The sequence below is a fragment of the Leucoraja erinacea genome, chromosome 22 (assembly GCF_028641065.1).
Source record: "Leucoraja erinacea ecotype New England chromosome 22, Leri_hhj_1, whole genome shotgun sequence".
Classification (NCBI taxonomy): domain Eukaryota; kingdom Metazoa; phylum Chordata; class Chondrichthyes; order Rajiformes; family Rajidae; genus Leucoraja; species Leucoraja erinaceus.
In genome coordinates, this window is record NC_073398.1 from 24,383,413 (window position 1) to 24,400,239 (window position 16,827).

General features: G+C 40.2%; 1 protein-coding gene across 9 annotated transcripts in view; it reads right to left on the reverse strand.

The window, feature by feature from the left end:
* LOC129707820 (SRSF protein kinase 2-like) overlaps positions 1-16,827 on the reverse strand; it is a 133,891-nt gene that overhangs the window by 115,640 nt on the left and 1,424 nt on the right. For 2 of the 9 annotated variants that reach the window (XM_055653191.1, XM_055653192.1), the window contains exons 1-2: positions 15,961-16,181; positions 15,728-15,788 (exon numbers count right to left, since the gene is read on the reverse strand). In XM_055653191.1, the coding sequence (XP_055509166.1) occupies positions 15,728-15,788; positions 15,961-16,090 (191 nt within the window). In that variant the 5' untranslated portion in view covers positions 16,091-16,181. Of the gene's footprint in view, positions 1-15,727; positions 15,789-15,960; positions 16,183-16,827 lie in introns of those variants that run through there. The other 7 variants (XM_055653189.1, XM_055653195.1, XM_055653193.1 and 4 more) reach the window with 7 other exon arrangements.

Consider the following 16,827-nt stretch of genomic DNA (forward strand, 5'->3'; position numbering starts at 1 on the left):
AGCATATCATTGCACGTGCCAATAGAGCCAATTGCTTGCATTATAAAAGTAGCAGTTGAGTTCTGAAGAAACAATGGTGTCCGATGGCTGTAGGGAGTCTACGCGGAAGCATTTTTTTTAAGACAGCCATTTTCTGCTTGTCTGTTTCCAAAGCAACTTTTAAGTGGCTCTCAATTGAAGCCGCTAAACCAATTAGGTCTGCATAATACAAATAATGTTCCCCAATTCATCGATTGTGCTATATCCAATTTGTGTTATGGAAATATGCATTATAGCAGGACTATCTGTATGTTACATTGTGCATAATAACATTTTAATTAATTCTGGCCATCATAAATATAATCAATACACAACATGCAGAAATTTAAATGTAGGATTTAAAAAAACTAGGTGGTTATTTGAATCATGTAAAGCAAGTTCAATGTTTTAGTCTAGCTACATAAATATAGAATGAATGAAGATTAATGGGACAAAGGTTTACCTGGAGATCCATAGGGTTAGAAAGGCTAATTTGTGGAATCTTGAATTTTAAGGGGAAAAATAATTACATTTCTAAATTAAAATTACAATAATGTAATATCAACCTTACAAAAAGTTCTACTTGAGCTGGAGAAATTTGCGGCACACGGAACAGAATAGTTTTTGGTTAGTCAATTTACATATCTGGAAACAAAAATCACTAGCTATTTCGAATTCCAACTTGTAACCTGAAGCAGCAAGCAATAAATACTAGGCATGTTCCAATACAGTTCAATTGGGTTTAAAAAAAATACAACCTACTTAATATATATTATATACATTGTGTCATAACTGAAACTCAACAATTCATCAAACTGCCAAGTAATTAGCCGCCTATCTGATATTTCATTGTTTAAAAGATGATTTTCTTTAAGATCACAGATAGCAAAAGTACAGTAATATATTGTCTTTATAATACCGCTAAATGTCAGAGTACAACATTCTAATTACTAACTTTATATTGGCATTTCAAATGACTTCAAAATTCAAAATCAAATTTTTCATTCTATTTTTCTTGATTGATGAATATTGGTCCTAATTTCTTAGGATCTTCTGATTTTATTCAATTAAAACAAGCTTTAAGTATGATCTTTAAATGTACATTCTTGTTGAAATACTGCCAAAGCTATTGACTTTAAATCCTTTAACAAGTAAAAAACTCAAGGACCAGCTTAAATTACTTTAACTGCATCAATTTAAAATATTGAATACTGCAAGACAAGACCTATTATACAAGATCATAAATGAAAGGAGCTTTATGTGGCACCAAAGGAACACAAGTTCTGTTGTACAGTGATATTTGAAATGTAATCTGATCCTTCATTGTTCAAGTATGGACTGTAATCCTACAATGGACCAAACTGTTTAGAGGTCATTGTCAGAGATCTTTCAAAAAGGCAATTTTGCAGACTAAAATACTTACTTTATGTTAAAATGAGCTCTATTCATGCAAAGAAAATCCCACTTACTTCTGAAGCAGCTAAAAGGGAAATTTATTAATAGTGCTCTGAAAGTACGTTTACATAAATCATTGTCCAAAGCATCTCTATCTTATGTTAGGCAGAATGTAATGGTCCAATAATTCACAGGTTAATTAGCAAATTAATATTTATACAAATAAGTATTTCCAAATTTTATTGTAAAGGCAATTTTCTCCAACTAAAAAAATATGCCATAATTTCAGGACAGAAAATTTACACATGATTTTTGCTTGGTGTCCATTTTACTCGCTGTCAAGAATTCTAAAGTAGATCTCCAAAATATCAAACACATGTTAAAATAATTACAAACAACCAGACGGGAAGCGACAGTAATCTGAAGCCCAAGAGAAATCTACCAAAATTCCCTTCTTTTACCAAAAGGTACTTATCTCTTGTGTATGGCGACACCAATTATATTAATTTCCTAATCTAGTCACAATAATAAAGTCCGACACAAAATAAAGCATACATAGAATGCCATAGATCTAAAATGTCCTTTAAACATTTAAAAAATAATAATTTATGGAATAAAATTAAGCTGGGTTAGCAACAAAATCAAGATCTGCCAGTATTTGCAAGTCAGAAATATGTCAATATTTGCCAGTATTTTTTGTCACATGGATAAATTTGGAAAGAAAGTGCTTACTCCACTTTACTGCACTAAAACCAATTTTACATGTGAGCAAATTTTTAATTATTTTTCTACTTTATATTGAATATAGAAAAATTAACCGCAACTGCAATAAATGACAAGGGTTCTCATTAATAGAACAGATCCAGATTATCAAGTATGCATTAGAAATTTAAAAATAGTACTGACATCATGACTGTTAAAGGGTACCAGATGTCAATAGATTGGAGAATCATAAATAGAGTTGCATCAAAAAAATTCCAATATAAAAGCTTCAAACAAATAGCTTCAAAAGGCTTGGACATTAATTGGAAATTAGTCAAAGACTGGAATAAAGAGGCAAATGTAACTGGATTCAATTCACAGGTCACTCATTCAATATTCAGATCTGGAGGACCAAATTAATTGATCCCATCATTCACTTAGGAGGTAGCCAGTGAAGAACAGCAAGACCTCAATGGTAACAAGGTTTCTAAATGCATACTAGATACAAACCTCAGATAACTAAGCATTCCTATTCACAATGTTCAAGAAGGAACTGCAGATGCTGGAAAATCGAAAACCTTCTTCAGGGTTTCGGCCCGAAACATTGCCCATTTCTTTCGCTCCATAGATGTTGCCATACACGCTGAGTTTCTCCAGCAATTTTGTATTTCTATTCACAAACTACCTTCATCAAATTCCCTGACAGCAACTTCAACAGAGTAGAAAATTAACGACCAGCTATATTGACAATATAGCTGCAAGAATAGTTCGGAGGCTGTGTATACTCCTATGAGTCAGTCTTCTTACTTTCCACTATGTCTAAACACAAGAGTCTGGAATACTTTTCCTCTCCCCGAATCTGTCCACCTCCAAAAGTACTCGAGCAATTCAGGCCCAACTATAACAAGGCAATATTGTTCGTTAATACCTTGCTAATTATCCTAATTATTCTTTACTTTCAGCAGTGTACCATATAAATGATATACTGCAGCATTGTTTTAAACCTTCTTGGGCAAACACCCAACACCTGAAAAGGGAAAAGGCAGTAACTAGATGTGAACACCATCATCTATAAGCTCCTCTCTATATCATACATCAGCTAGTCTTGGAAATATTTCCATTCCATCATCACAGCTGAATTCCTCGAACTTCCTACCAAAGTACTGAGAGTGCCTGTACAGGAACAGGAGCACTTCAAGACAGTGCGCCGTCAATTTTTCAAGGGCTATTCGGGATGGACAACACATGCTGGCCTCGCCAAGAATGTACACATTGAGAGGCTTTTTTTTTTAATTTATTTTTTTTAATCAGTCATTTGTGAAAACTTCCTATGCAAAATGGTTACCATCTTTGTTATAATATGTACATTTAAAAGATAATGTTATTGTCAATGAAAACATTGTGGCTATGGACGGGATTGGCTATATGTTTTTAGTAATCGAGTCAATGTGTACTTAAATTTCACCATTTACAGTTTCAAGAATAGCACTGGAGGTTTCTCCTGAAGAAAAGGTTTTTCCTAATGGTTAGTTTCTCCTGGAACTAAAACTCTCCAGCCATCAAAAGAGTCTTGTCAATCTCTTCTGCGCCCATCATTTTCTTACAATGATGTAGTACCTAACTAATTGTACTTTATACATTTACAGCATGACCTCCCTGATTATACATTCTTTGCGTACTTAATCACCTTGCACATCTACTACTCCTACCACCAGGTCTCTCTGATCAACTTCACTCCCCAGGAGCCACAAATGCATGACTTTGCACATTTCTTAAGTTAAATTACATCTGCTATTTGGACCACCTCCCCAGTTGATCAGATCCTGTTGTAACCTTATACAATCTTCCTCAATATCCACCATGCCATCATTTTTAGTGTCGTTCAGAAAATTATTACAGTTGCCACCAACATTCTCATCCAAATTGTTAATGCACTAGTTGTCCCTAGGTTATGGATGATTCTAGTCCCTAGTTTGTCCTCCTAAATTCCTTCTTAAGTATATTCCTATATCCATTATACCTTGAGATACAGCGCCCTCCATAATGTTTGGGACAAAGACCCATCATTATTTATTTGCCTCTGTACTCCACAATTTGAGATTTGTAATAGGAAAAAAAAAAAAAAAAAAAAATCACATGTGGTTAAAGTGCACATTGTCAGAATTTATTTAAGGCCATTTTCATACATTTTGGTTTCACCATGTGGAATTTACAGTAGGTCTGTTACAATACTTACCTTCAGCGGCGCTTCAGTTCTGCCACTGGCCGTGTGTGCGACATTGGCGCCTTTGAAGGAGGGGGTGTGAATAAAATGCCGTTTTCTCCTGCCTGTCTGAGATATATTTTCTCGGCCTGCTACCTGATGCAGAAAATCGTTCTGACTTCTGTTCTCGGAAGTTTTTAAAAAGAAATCACGGGCCAATTTAATCGCTGGAGTAAAATAAAAAGCTACTTCTAACACCGACAACGGGATGGATCTCACGTAGAGAATACAATGCAGTCAATTTCTATCACCAAGATAACAGTATATTTGACATTGTCACAACATTTGACATTAAACATTTCATAAGAACCACCAACGTATTTTCAAATTATAGTGCCTTTGCTCATTATTCTTTATTATCTCACTGTGGCTCTTTCTCTAGGTTTGATGACTCTCCCAATCATTTCTATTGAAATTCTTAAACAATAAAAGGATATTTTTAATCAAGATGAATGGTGAACCAGGCTTTAAAGGGCCAGATGGTCTGCTCTTTTAAAAAAAAATATATATATATATATATATATATATATATAGTCTGCATATTTAAATAATTTTCGCATGCAAACTGCTTTGTTAAAAATAAAATCTTTATCTTGTTCTTGGGGAAGACACAAATTAACTAGCACTAATTTGTCTAAAAAACAATTCAACAGCACCCAATGCAGTTGGTCAAAAAATAAATACACAAGCTATATTCACTCTACTATGTGTGATCAGGCAAAATTAGCAAATTAATTTCCTGAGTAAATGTCTCTGCAAATCTATAAATATATTGCAAGTAACAGGTTTTCATCATGCCAACAAGCACCAAGACCTGGCTTGGCTGGCGGTGAGGGGAGCCCTCTCAGTTAGATCCTTCCTGCACCGTCGGAACCTCACTACCAGCTCACGCTGCCCCCGGGACGGTTGCGGTGGAGAGGAGACGGTTGCCCACCTCTTTGCAGAGTGTGGGTTTGCAAAAAGAGTCTGGAGAGGTATGCAAGGGTCCCTGGAACGATTTATCCCGAACAGCTCCGTCACAGAGGACTCTGTGATTTACGGACTGTTCCCAGGGACACATTCAGAGACTGACATCGAGTGCTGCTGGAGGGTCATCAACTCGGTCAAAGACGCTCTTTGGTCTGCCCGAGCGTTGCTCACCACCCAGCAGAGCGAGATGTCCGTCAGGGAATGTTGCCGACTGGCCCACTGCAGACTGCAGGAGTACGTGCTAAGGGACTCGCTGAAGCTTGGTGCAGCCAATGCCAAGGCTCGGTGGGGGAGGACCACAGTCTAGGGTCCTTCCGCTGCTGGACATAGGGGGCACGGTATGGTGGAGACGCCCCTCAAATTAAATTAAGGGAAGGTATCCCACGCCAGGGGGCCACATGAGTGGCACGGGTGGGGGACATTATTTGTGGAAATGAAAATGTCAGAAGGAATTTTCGCACTGTAAACACTGTATATATTTATTACTTGGACAGGGGCCACAGAGTGGCACGGGTGGGGGACTGTTTGGTGAAATTTGACAAATGTAAAAAAATTGTACTGAAAAAACTTGTATAGTCTCCGAAAATGTCGGATGAATTTTGTTTGTTTGAATAGTTCAGGAATTGTATATATTTATCAATTGAATAAAGTCTCTTTTGAAATTAAAAAAAATCATGCTAAAAAAAATTCAAGTCACACTAATTGGGCGACTCAAGTTTCCCTTCAAAAATGGTCCTACATATTACTCAAGAGTCAAGAGAGTTTAATTGTCTTATATGTAAGAAGGAACTGCAGATGCCGTTTAAACTGAAGATAGACACAAAAAGCTGGAGTAACTCAGCAGGACAGGCAGCATCTTTGGAGAGAAGGAAAGGGTGATGTTTCGGGACAAGATCCTTCTTCAGACTGTCTTAATTGTTTTATGCCTCGGCAACAAAACAATGAGATACTTACTTGCTGCATTTTAACAAGTCCATTAACACCATAACACACAAATAAATAGATAATAATCAATAACACAATAAATTAATAACAGCAATGCTAGGTAACCATAACAGTGAAAAACCATGCAAAGTCCATAGTGCAATCAAAAACAATCCAGAGAAGATCATAGCTGTAGTTAGTGTACCAGAGTCTTATGGTTGTTGGGAAGAAGCTGCTTTTTTGTTTCTCTTAAGGAATTCATTTTACAGGCTATTCTATTTGAAAGTTCGCAGATGAGCCATTGTATTGCCCTGTAAAAAACATGGATTACGTCTGACGTATCTATTGTCAAGGGTTTCCAAGAAAAGGTAAGATGAGATCTACCACCATTTCATAAAATGGCAGAGCAAGTTTGAGGGTCCAAATGGGTGCCATCTGCTCCTATAGCTAATATTCTACTATAGTCTTCAAATGCAATTTTGCTCATTTCTTTGACATTCCAGATAACTGAAGTTCATCTTAAATATAGATTTAAATGCAACTGACTATATAATAATCCACCATTGGTTAAATTAATAAAAAATCATGCAGGAAACTCGAGCCACACTTTCATTATTTTTAATCAACTAATGATCTAAAGGATTTTTTTTGTAATAATCAGAAATCTCAAAGTTAGGGTACTGTGTCAATCAAATTTAAACTCACCATATTGCATGTTTTGCCTCATGCATTTTGGCACAACATTGACCAACCTCCAGTCCTTCAGAACCTCACTTGTGGATGATGCAAAACTCTGCCAGATCTCCAGCAATCTCTTAGCTTCCCACAATGTCCAAGAATACATTTGATCAGGCCCCGGGGATTTATCCACCTTCATACACTTTAAGACTGCCAACACCTCTTCTTTTGTAATGCAGACATATTCCAAAACATAATTATTCATTTCCCTTAATTCCTCAGCTCCATGACTCTCTCGACAGTAAATACAGATGAGAAATATTAATTTGATACCTCACCCATTTCTTGTGGCTCCACACATGGACAACCAATTTGATACTTGCCCACCTACCTTAGAGAACTGCCTGCCTGTCTGCTGAGTTACTCCAGCATTTTGTGTCTATCTTTAGAGAACTGAGGGACATGTTATAGATGTATCCCAGTCCATCACACAGACCAAACTTCCCACCATTGACTCCATCTGCACTTCACGCTGCCTCAGAAAAGCAGCTAACATTATCAAAGACGTGTTCTATCCTGGTCATCCTTTCTCCCTGCTCCCATCCAGCAGAAGGTACAGAAGTTTGAAAGCATGCACCGCCAGACTCAGGAACAGCCTTTTCCCTTCAGTTATCACTCGTCTGAACCATACTTCCATCAACATCCAATGGAATTGCAGACATTGGAGTTTTACTATGGAACTTATGCACTAAAATGCTGAGAACTATATTCTGCACTGTATCTTCCCCTTGGCTCTACAGATTATATTCAAGTTCAACTTGATTGTATTCAGGTATAGTATTATCCGATCCGAATGGATAGCATACAAATCAAAGCTGTTCAGGGAATCTCGGCATACGTGACAATAAAATACCTAATCCTTACGCAGACCTATTCTTTTCCTAGCTACCGTTTTGTTCTTAATATACTTATTGAAACTCTTAAGATTCTCCTTTACCTTATCTGCCAGAGTTATTTAATATCATATTTTTGCCTTCCTCATTTCCCCTCATATTCTCCTAAATCTCACACTTCAAGCAATTCACTTCAACCCTGCTGCCTATATCTGACATAGGCCTCCTTTTTCCTGACCAGTGCCTCTATAGCTCTCATCAACCACACTTCTCTAATCCTACCAAACCTTCCCTGAAGTCTAACATCCTGACCCTGAACTCTACCTAACTCACTTTTAAAAGCTTCCCACATGCTGGATGTACTGGCAAACAGCCTCTTCCAACAACCATTGTCTATTTCCTGCAAAATTAGCCTTGCCTCAATATAGAATTTTAATTTGTGGACCAGTCTCATTATTTTCCACAATTATTATAAAAAATATAGAATTATGGTCACTGGTCCAAAGGCCTACTGACACTTCAGTCATTGCCCTGCCTCATTTCCTCTCAAGTGGGGCCATCCACATATTGCTTATGAAAATCTCCCCAGTCAGATGTTCATTTAGCACTGGAGGAGCTGTACACCATGGTACGCAAACACCAGCTAGCATACTCCAATGCCTTTTCCATCTTTGCCATGGACTTAACAAAGCTAGCCTGAAGAAATTACTCCCATCAGAGATGCCTGCTACTCCATACCTTACCCTCACTTTGGGAAATACAATCACTTGGCTGAGCTCCTTCTGCCTGTATATAGCGAGTGAAGAGCTCACCCCCAGCTGTGAGTACCACACCTGGTCGCTTTCTTAAAACCCATGCAGACCAACTAGCTGGAGTTTTTGGAGACATCTACAACCTGTCATTACTAACGTCTGAGGTTCCCAAATGCTTTAAAAGGGCAATAAAACCAGTGCCTAAGAAGGTTGCATGTCTCAATGACTACTGACGGATGGCACTAACATCTATGGGGGTGATACAGAGAGGTTGGTTATGATGCATAGCAACTCCTATCTCATTAAGAACTAGACCCACTACAATTTGCCTACTGCCGCAACAGGTCAACAGAGGATGCGATCTTGCTGGCTCTCCACTGCACACTGCAGTTCAGAGTTCAGCACCATCTTCCCCTCCAAATTGGTCATCAAGCTCATGGAACTGGATCTCTGCACATCCCTCAGCAACTGGATCCTCGACTTCCTCATCAATCGACCACAATCAGTACAAATAGGCTGCAACATTTCCTCCTTGATAACAATCAGCATGGGAGCACCTCAAGGCTGTGTGCTCAGCCCTCCACTCACTCTCTACCCATGACTGTGTAGCCAGACACATTTCCAACTCCATCTTCAAATTCACCAACGACACCACTGTTATTGGACAAATTATGGTTAACGATGAGTCAGAATATTGGAGGGAAATCAATTGACTGGAACTCTCTGCCACAGAGGGTAGTTGAGGCCAGTTCATTGGCTATATTTAAGAGGGAGTTAGATGTGGTCCTTGAGGCTAAGGGGATCAGGGGGTATGGAGAGAAGGCAGGTACGGGATACTGAGTTGGATGATCAGCCATGATCATATTGAATGGCGGTGCAGGCTCGAAGGGCCGAATGGCCTACTCCTGCACCTAATTTCTATGTTTCTATGACTGACCAAACCGTGCCAGAACAGGCAGCACCTCTGAAGAATGCTGGCATTACCTTGCAGGCTTTGTCTTGCACAAAATGTTAACCCCTTATTATGTATCTATCTATAGACAGTAAATGGCTCGATTGTAATCATGTATTGTCTTTCCGCTGACTGGATAGCATGCAGAAGCTTTTCACTGTACCTCAGTACATGTGACAATAAACTAAACTGAACTGATAAACTAAACTGAATAGACACCAAATGCTGGAGTAACTCAATGGAGTAAAATGGAGAGTAATCTCTGGAGCAAATGGATAGGCGACATTTTGGGTCAGCACCCTTCTTCAAAGTGATTGTAGTAAAGGTGGGGGGGTGGACACGACTGAAGGAGAAGAAAGAACAGGACAAATTGGGGCTGATAGATGACCCCAGGCAAAGTGTTTCTCGATAGGCCGATTGTTGGCTTGAAAAGGAGTGAGCCCAAGAGGGATACATCATTGCGAACTGTGGAACTGGTTAACGGATTTTTAGTAGAGGAAGAGGGGAGAAAGCAGGGAGAGGGAGGTTGGGTGAGATACTAAAGGATGAAGACATCTTGGATGTCTACTACAAACCTACCGACTCCCACAATTATCTTGACTACACTTCCTCCCACCCTGCCTAATGCAAAGACGCTAATTCCTACTCTTTAGTTTATCAGTTCAGTTTAGTTTATCATCTCCGCCACATCTGCTCCCAAGATGAAACTTTCTATACGAGGACATCCGATATGTCCTCATTCCTTAATGAACGTGGTTTCCCCCCAGATGGATCCCATCCGTATCCCATCAGTGTCCCGTATTTCTGCCCTTGCTGTCTCTCTCTCCAAAGATGCATGCAAGTTCAAGAGTTCAAGTGCAAGAGAGTTTATTGTCATGAATCCCTGATAGGACAATGAAATTCTTGCTTTGCTTTAGCACACCAGAACATAGTAGGCACGAATACAGAACAGATCAGTATGTCCATATATCAATGTATATATACATACATGAATAAATAAACTGATAAAGTGCAAATAAACAGATTATTGGCTATTAATGTTCAGAGTTTTGTCTGAGCCGAGTTTAATAGCCTGATGGCTGTGGGGAAATAGCTATTCCTGTACCTGATCGTTGCAGTCTTCAGGCTCCTGTACCTTCTACCTGAAGGTAGTGGGGAGATGAGTGTATGGCCCGGATGGTGTGGGTCCTTGATGATACTGCCAGCCTTTTTGAGGCAGCGACTGTGATAGATCCCCTCGATGGAAGGGTGGTCAGAGCCGATGATGGACTGGGCAGTGTTTACTACTTTATGTAGTCTTTTCCGCTCCAGGGTGCTCAAGTTTCCGAACCAAGCCATGATGCAACAGTCAGCATGCTCTCTACTGTGCACCTGTAGAAATTAGAGAGTCCTCCTTGACATACCGACTCTCCTTAATCTTCTCAGGAAGTAGAGGCGCTAATGTGCTTTCTTTCTCCTCCAACATTTAGGTCACTTCCAATATGATTCCACCACTAATCACATCACCACCCTCTCTGTAGAGGCCGTTCATTTTGCACTCCTTGGTTCACTCATTCCTTCCCACCCAAACCTCCCCCTCCACTGGTGCTTTCCCATGCACCTATCCACATACCTCCTCCCTCGACTCCATCCAGAAATCCCAACAGCCTTTGCAGGTGAGACAGAGGTTCACATGCACCTCCTCTAACCTCATCTACTGCATCTAACTGATGTAACTAGTAGAGTGGATAAGGGACAATGACAATTAAAATTGAATCTGAATCTGAATCTGAGAACCAGTGGATGTGTTATATCTGGACTTTCAGAAGGCTTTCGACAAGGTCCCACATAAGAGATTAGTATACAAACTTAAAGCACATGGTATTGGGGGTTCAGTATTGATGTGGATAGAGAACTGGCTGGCAGACAGGAAGCAAAGAGTAGGAGTAAACGGGTCCTTTTCAGAATGGCAGGCAGTGACTAGTGGGGTACCGCAAGGCTCAGTGCTGGGATCCCAGCTATTTACAATATATATTAATGATCTGGATGAGGGAATTGAATGCAACATCTCCAAGTTTGCGGATGACACGAAGCTGGGGGGCAGTGTTAGCTGTGAGGAGGATGCTAGGAGGCTGCAAGGTGACTTGGGTAGGTTGGGTGAGTGGGCAAATGCATGGCAGATGCAGTATAATGTGGATAAATGTGAGGTTATCCACTTTGGTGGCAAAAACAGGAAAGTAGACTATTATGTGAATGGTGGCCGATTAGGAAAAGGGGAAATGCAACGAAACCTGGGTGTCATGGTACACCAGTCATTGAAAGTAGGAATGCAGTTGCAGCAGGCAGTGAAGAAAGCAAATGGTATGTTAGCATTCATAGCAAAAGGATTTGAGTATAAGAGCAGGGAGGTTCTACTGCAGTTGTGCAGGGTTTTGGTGAGACCACACCTGGAGTATTGCGTACAGTTTTGGTCTCCCAATCTGAGGAAAGACATTCTTGCCATAGAGGGAGTACAGAGAAGGTTCACCAGACTGATTCCTGGGATGGCAGGACTTTCATATGAAGAAAGACTGGATAGACTCGGCTTGTACACGCTAGAATTCAGAAGATTGAGGGGGAATCTTATAGAAACTTACAAAATTCTTGAGGGGTTGGACAGGCTAGATGCAGGATGATTATTCCCGATGTTGGGGAAGTCCAGAACTAGGGGTCACAGTTTAAGGATAAGAGGGAAGTCTTTTAAGACCGAGATGAGAAAATCATTTTTTACACGGTGAATCTGTTGAATTCTCTGCCACAGAAGGTAGTTGAGGCCAGCTCATTGGCTATATTTAAGAGGGAGTTAGATGTGGCCCTTGTGGCTAAAGGGATCAGGGGGTATGGAGAGAAGGGCAGGGATGGGATACCGAGTTGGATGATGAGCTCTTCATTGACAATAGCTCTGCATTCAATACGGTCATACCCCACCAAGCTTACCACCAAACTCCACCAGCTAGGCCTCAGCTCGCCGATATGCAATTTGATCCTGAACTTTCAGACGGAGCAACCGCAGGTAGTGAGACTGGGCCCGCACCTGTCCTCCACCATCACCCTGAGCACCGGCACACCACAGAGCTGTGTACTAAGCCCCATGCTCTACTCCCTCTTCACTCACGACTGTGTTCCTGCATTCGACACCAACACCATCGTGAAGTTTGCAGACGACACAACAGTGATTGGGCTGATCACCATCGGTGATGAAACAAAATACAGAGCGGAGGTGCAGAACCTGGCGGACTGGTGCGCAAGTAACAACTTGTCACTAAACACCTCCAAGACCAAGGAGCTGATTATTGACTTCAGGAGGTCCCATAATGGAGAATACGCCCCAATCTCCATTTACGGGAAAGTGTGGAGAGAATTTCCAGCTTTAAGTTTCTGGGCACTCACATTTCAGAGGACCTCATATGGTAAACCAACACCGCTGCGCTGGTCAAGAAGGCACAGCAACGACTGTTCTTCCTGATGACATTAAAAAAGACTGGTCTGCCCCAACAGCTGCTGACAACCTTCTACCGCTGCACCACAGAGAGCATATTAACGTATGGCATCTCTGTGTGATATCTCAGCTGCACGGAGGCGGAGAGGAGAGCTCTTCAGCGCGTCGTCCACTGAGTGCAGAGGATTAATGGGACACAGCTACCAGCCTTGGAGGGCATCCACCACACACGGTGCCTCAGGAAGGCCGTCAGCATCCATAAAGACTCCTCACACCCTTGTAACGGACTGTTCGAACTACTTCCCTCCGGCAGACGTTACAAGGCCTTCTACGCCCAAACCTCCAGACTCAGAAACAGCTTTATTCCCAGAGCTATAGCGGCTCTGAACCGGCCCTGCTGAGTGCCCCCCATCCCCCCCTGGACTGTCTCCCTAAGATGGTCACGTCGCACAGTTTATTTATTTATTTTACTTTTTTGACATCGGTTGGAAGCTGCATACTAAATCTCGTTGCACTGATGTGCAATGACAATAAAATATATTATTATTATTATTATCCAATTCACATCTGCTGTTTGTTAACAATCATTTGGAGTTTAGTCACTAACAGCTGGACGTGTTTACTAGAAATTACATATCATCCAGAACTGACTATTGGTCAAAAGAGTGCAATTATAGTCCAAAAATCAAGCTAAGTTTGATACGTAAACAATTTGGTGCAAAAGTAAAACCAGGACTCGTTAAACAAGTCTCAATCTTTATTTTTCACGTTAATATTAGGCTGCTGCCAATAAGTACATTATGTTTAATATGTAAATCAACTGCAATACAGAATTGCAGACAACATATTTGTATCCATGGCTGCAGAAGAACAATGTTAATAAAGAATACCCATCAGTCAGTTTGCTCTTTTTATACGTAGATCACTAAAAAGGAAATGCTAGAGACCTAGTGAGAGCCAGCTTTTTACACACTACTTCCTGTACGGCATGGTCTCTCAACACAACAAAACGGTCTAAATATTCTCAAAATTCTGTCCTGCAGAGCACCTTCTGATATTGACGGTCTAAAAGTGGGAAGGAAAAGTAATATAAAATAAAGATTATTTTGGGTCTTGACATATTGTGGGCCTGTTGTGACTCAATTGTTTTTCTTACAACACTAACCACACTAAAATATGAAATGCATTATTTGAAGCAAGCTTTTTTTTTGCATCAATTTGCTTTTTAAGAGATATTCCAATTGCGCTGTTGCATATTTTGCATTTTTTTTTTTAATATCACATGGCTGGTTTATATTGTGTTAGTATGCTTCCGGTACCATTGCTTATGAAAAAAATCTACAAACGCTTTCAGTGAGCAGACCTTCAGCTCCTGCACCCTATATTATTTCTCTATTAATTATGAGCATGGAACATCATTCAAGAACATTTCCATACAAGATATGAGTATATTAACAAGAAATTGCTCAAAGTGTTAGAAAACAAGACTACAAGTACGCATTGAAGATATGGTAGTTATATACTTCCAAAATTATTAGGATTTTAAGCAATTTAGAATTCATAAACAAAAGTTAGAACTCATTAACCCTCCAAAGATCTTTATAATGCTATAGATTGAATTGACTAAGGAGTTGATCATCATTTTAGGATTCTATAAGAGCCAACTGGACCCACCATAACTGTGCCAAGTTTCTCACAGTATTCTGCGACCAGCTCCAATTCCTAGCTATTTCTCCATGGCTTCCTTTTCAAGATCAGTTTAGTTCAAATATTTTAGGTACAACTTACGGCCAGTGTGTTTCTTCTTTGGTGTTGTCAGTTGATAAAAACAAATCAGTCCAGGTATATGAGGAAGAAGTTACCATAAACAAGTAAAACACCATCTGTGGCATATCTGTCCTTTCACTAGATTGATGCAGCAGCTTGTTGCAAACAAACCAATCACACTCTATACCTCCGATAGGACATCTATTCCCTCTTCCTTGATGATCCTTGGCCTAATGTACGGAATGGATGAAAAGTTGAAAGAATAAGCAACTGATCAACATTAAAATCTCATCTGTTAGCGACGAATTAGTCCAATCTCTTTAATATACTGTAACAAAGAAATCCCTCCTCAGTTTAGTACAAACTCATGGTTCAGGAACAAACAGATATTCAAATATTACCCAAAACACACAATACAATACAAATTAGCAGCGAGAGCCATCATGCTTTTGGGAAAGAAAAGCCTATTAGGCACTGTTACTAAAGTGACATTACATGCATATTATAGAAGCCTCACATGCCTACACTGCACAGGAGTATCAATTAATTCCTCAAGAAAATACCATTCTACACAGAAGAATGCACATCAACTTTGCAGAGAATTATACTTGCTGGCATGTTGTTCAGAAATATTTGAAAGCACTATAAACCACAAATTAAATGTACTACCAAATTAAGCCAAGCACACGTCCTACAAAATGGTAATGAAAAAGCTGATATTTCTCAAAATTAACTTTAGCATGAAGGTAAACGTTAAACAATACAAAGGACGTAATAGTGCATATACATAAACAAACACTAAATAATTTCACAATACACCACTGCTTTGCACCATCAGCCAGTGCAAAAAAAAAACCTTTTTATGCCCAAGCCAGCATTATACGAGATACAGCAACAGCAGGGGGAGGAGCAATAGCATCAATTGAACAAATACACACCACTCTTTAATACACTCACTTTTTATGAGCCTTTTCTTTCTTTCCTTTCGGCCTCCTCTTTCGAGCTTGAATGGCAAGGACTGATAAGGCAAGAAATAATAGAAGAAAAATTAAAAAACCGAAACTAAAAAAACCTTATCTCAAACACAAAACCCTCTCAATCGTACAGTGTGTTATTCGTGCCTGTATGTTTTAAGAGAGCCTGGTGTGTAAACTGAGTGGCGAACAGCCTTCTATTTGCATTTTTTTTACCTTTCCTGGAACTCATTTTTCCAGCCGGGATTGTCCTCGCTGAGCCGCGCGCAGGCGCAACCGTCAACTCCCAGGCGCTCGAGCGCAAGGAAACGCGGTTGACCCATACACAAGCGACGTCACAGGCCATGCACGGAAAGCATCTCAATGAATGGCCAGCATCAAAGATGCAAAGTGTGTAGGAAGCGTGCCAGTGGGCACCTTACACCCTAGCCGTATGAATTAATATTAATGTCTCTAACTTCAAGTAATCCTCTCTCTCCATCCCTACCCCCATCACCCTGATTCTCCTACTGATTTCACTGTCCACCTGATTAATTTTACTCTTTGAATGCCTTGTCACCTGCCCCTCAGCCACCAATGAACCATTCTACATTTCTTTGGTGATCATCTGCTTTGATCTGTCGTTTTCACACCTCATCCTTCCTCAGAGATGAGAACAAAAATTTTCACACAGAGAGTGGTGAATCTCTGGAACTCTCTGCCACAGAAGGTAGTTGAGGCCAGTTCATTGGCTATATTTAAGAGGGAGTTAGATGTGGCCCTTGTGGCTAAAGGGATCAGGGGGTATGGAGAGAAGGCAGGTACAGGATACTGAGTTGGATGATCAGCCATGATCATATTGAATGGGGTGCTGGCTCGAAGGGCCGACTGGCCTACTCCTGCACCTATTTTCTATGTCTATGTTTTTATCTCTACTTTCTCTCTTCCCAGACTCTATGTCTGAAGAAGGGTCTCGACCCGAAAAGTCACCCATTCTTTCTCTCCAGTGATGCTGCCTGCCAGTCCTGTTGAGTTACTCCAGGATTTTGTCTATCAAAGATAGAAAAATACCCTCAAACCTCATCTTTCTCTAAACATCATAAT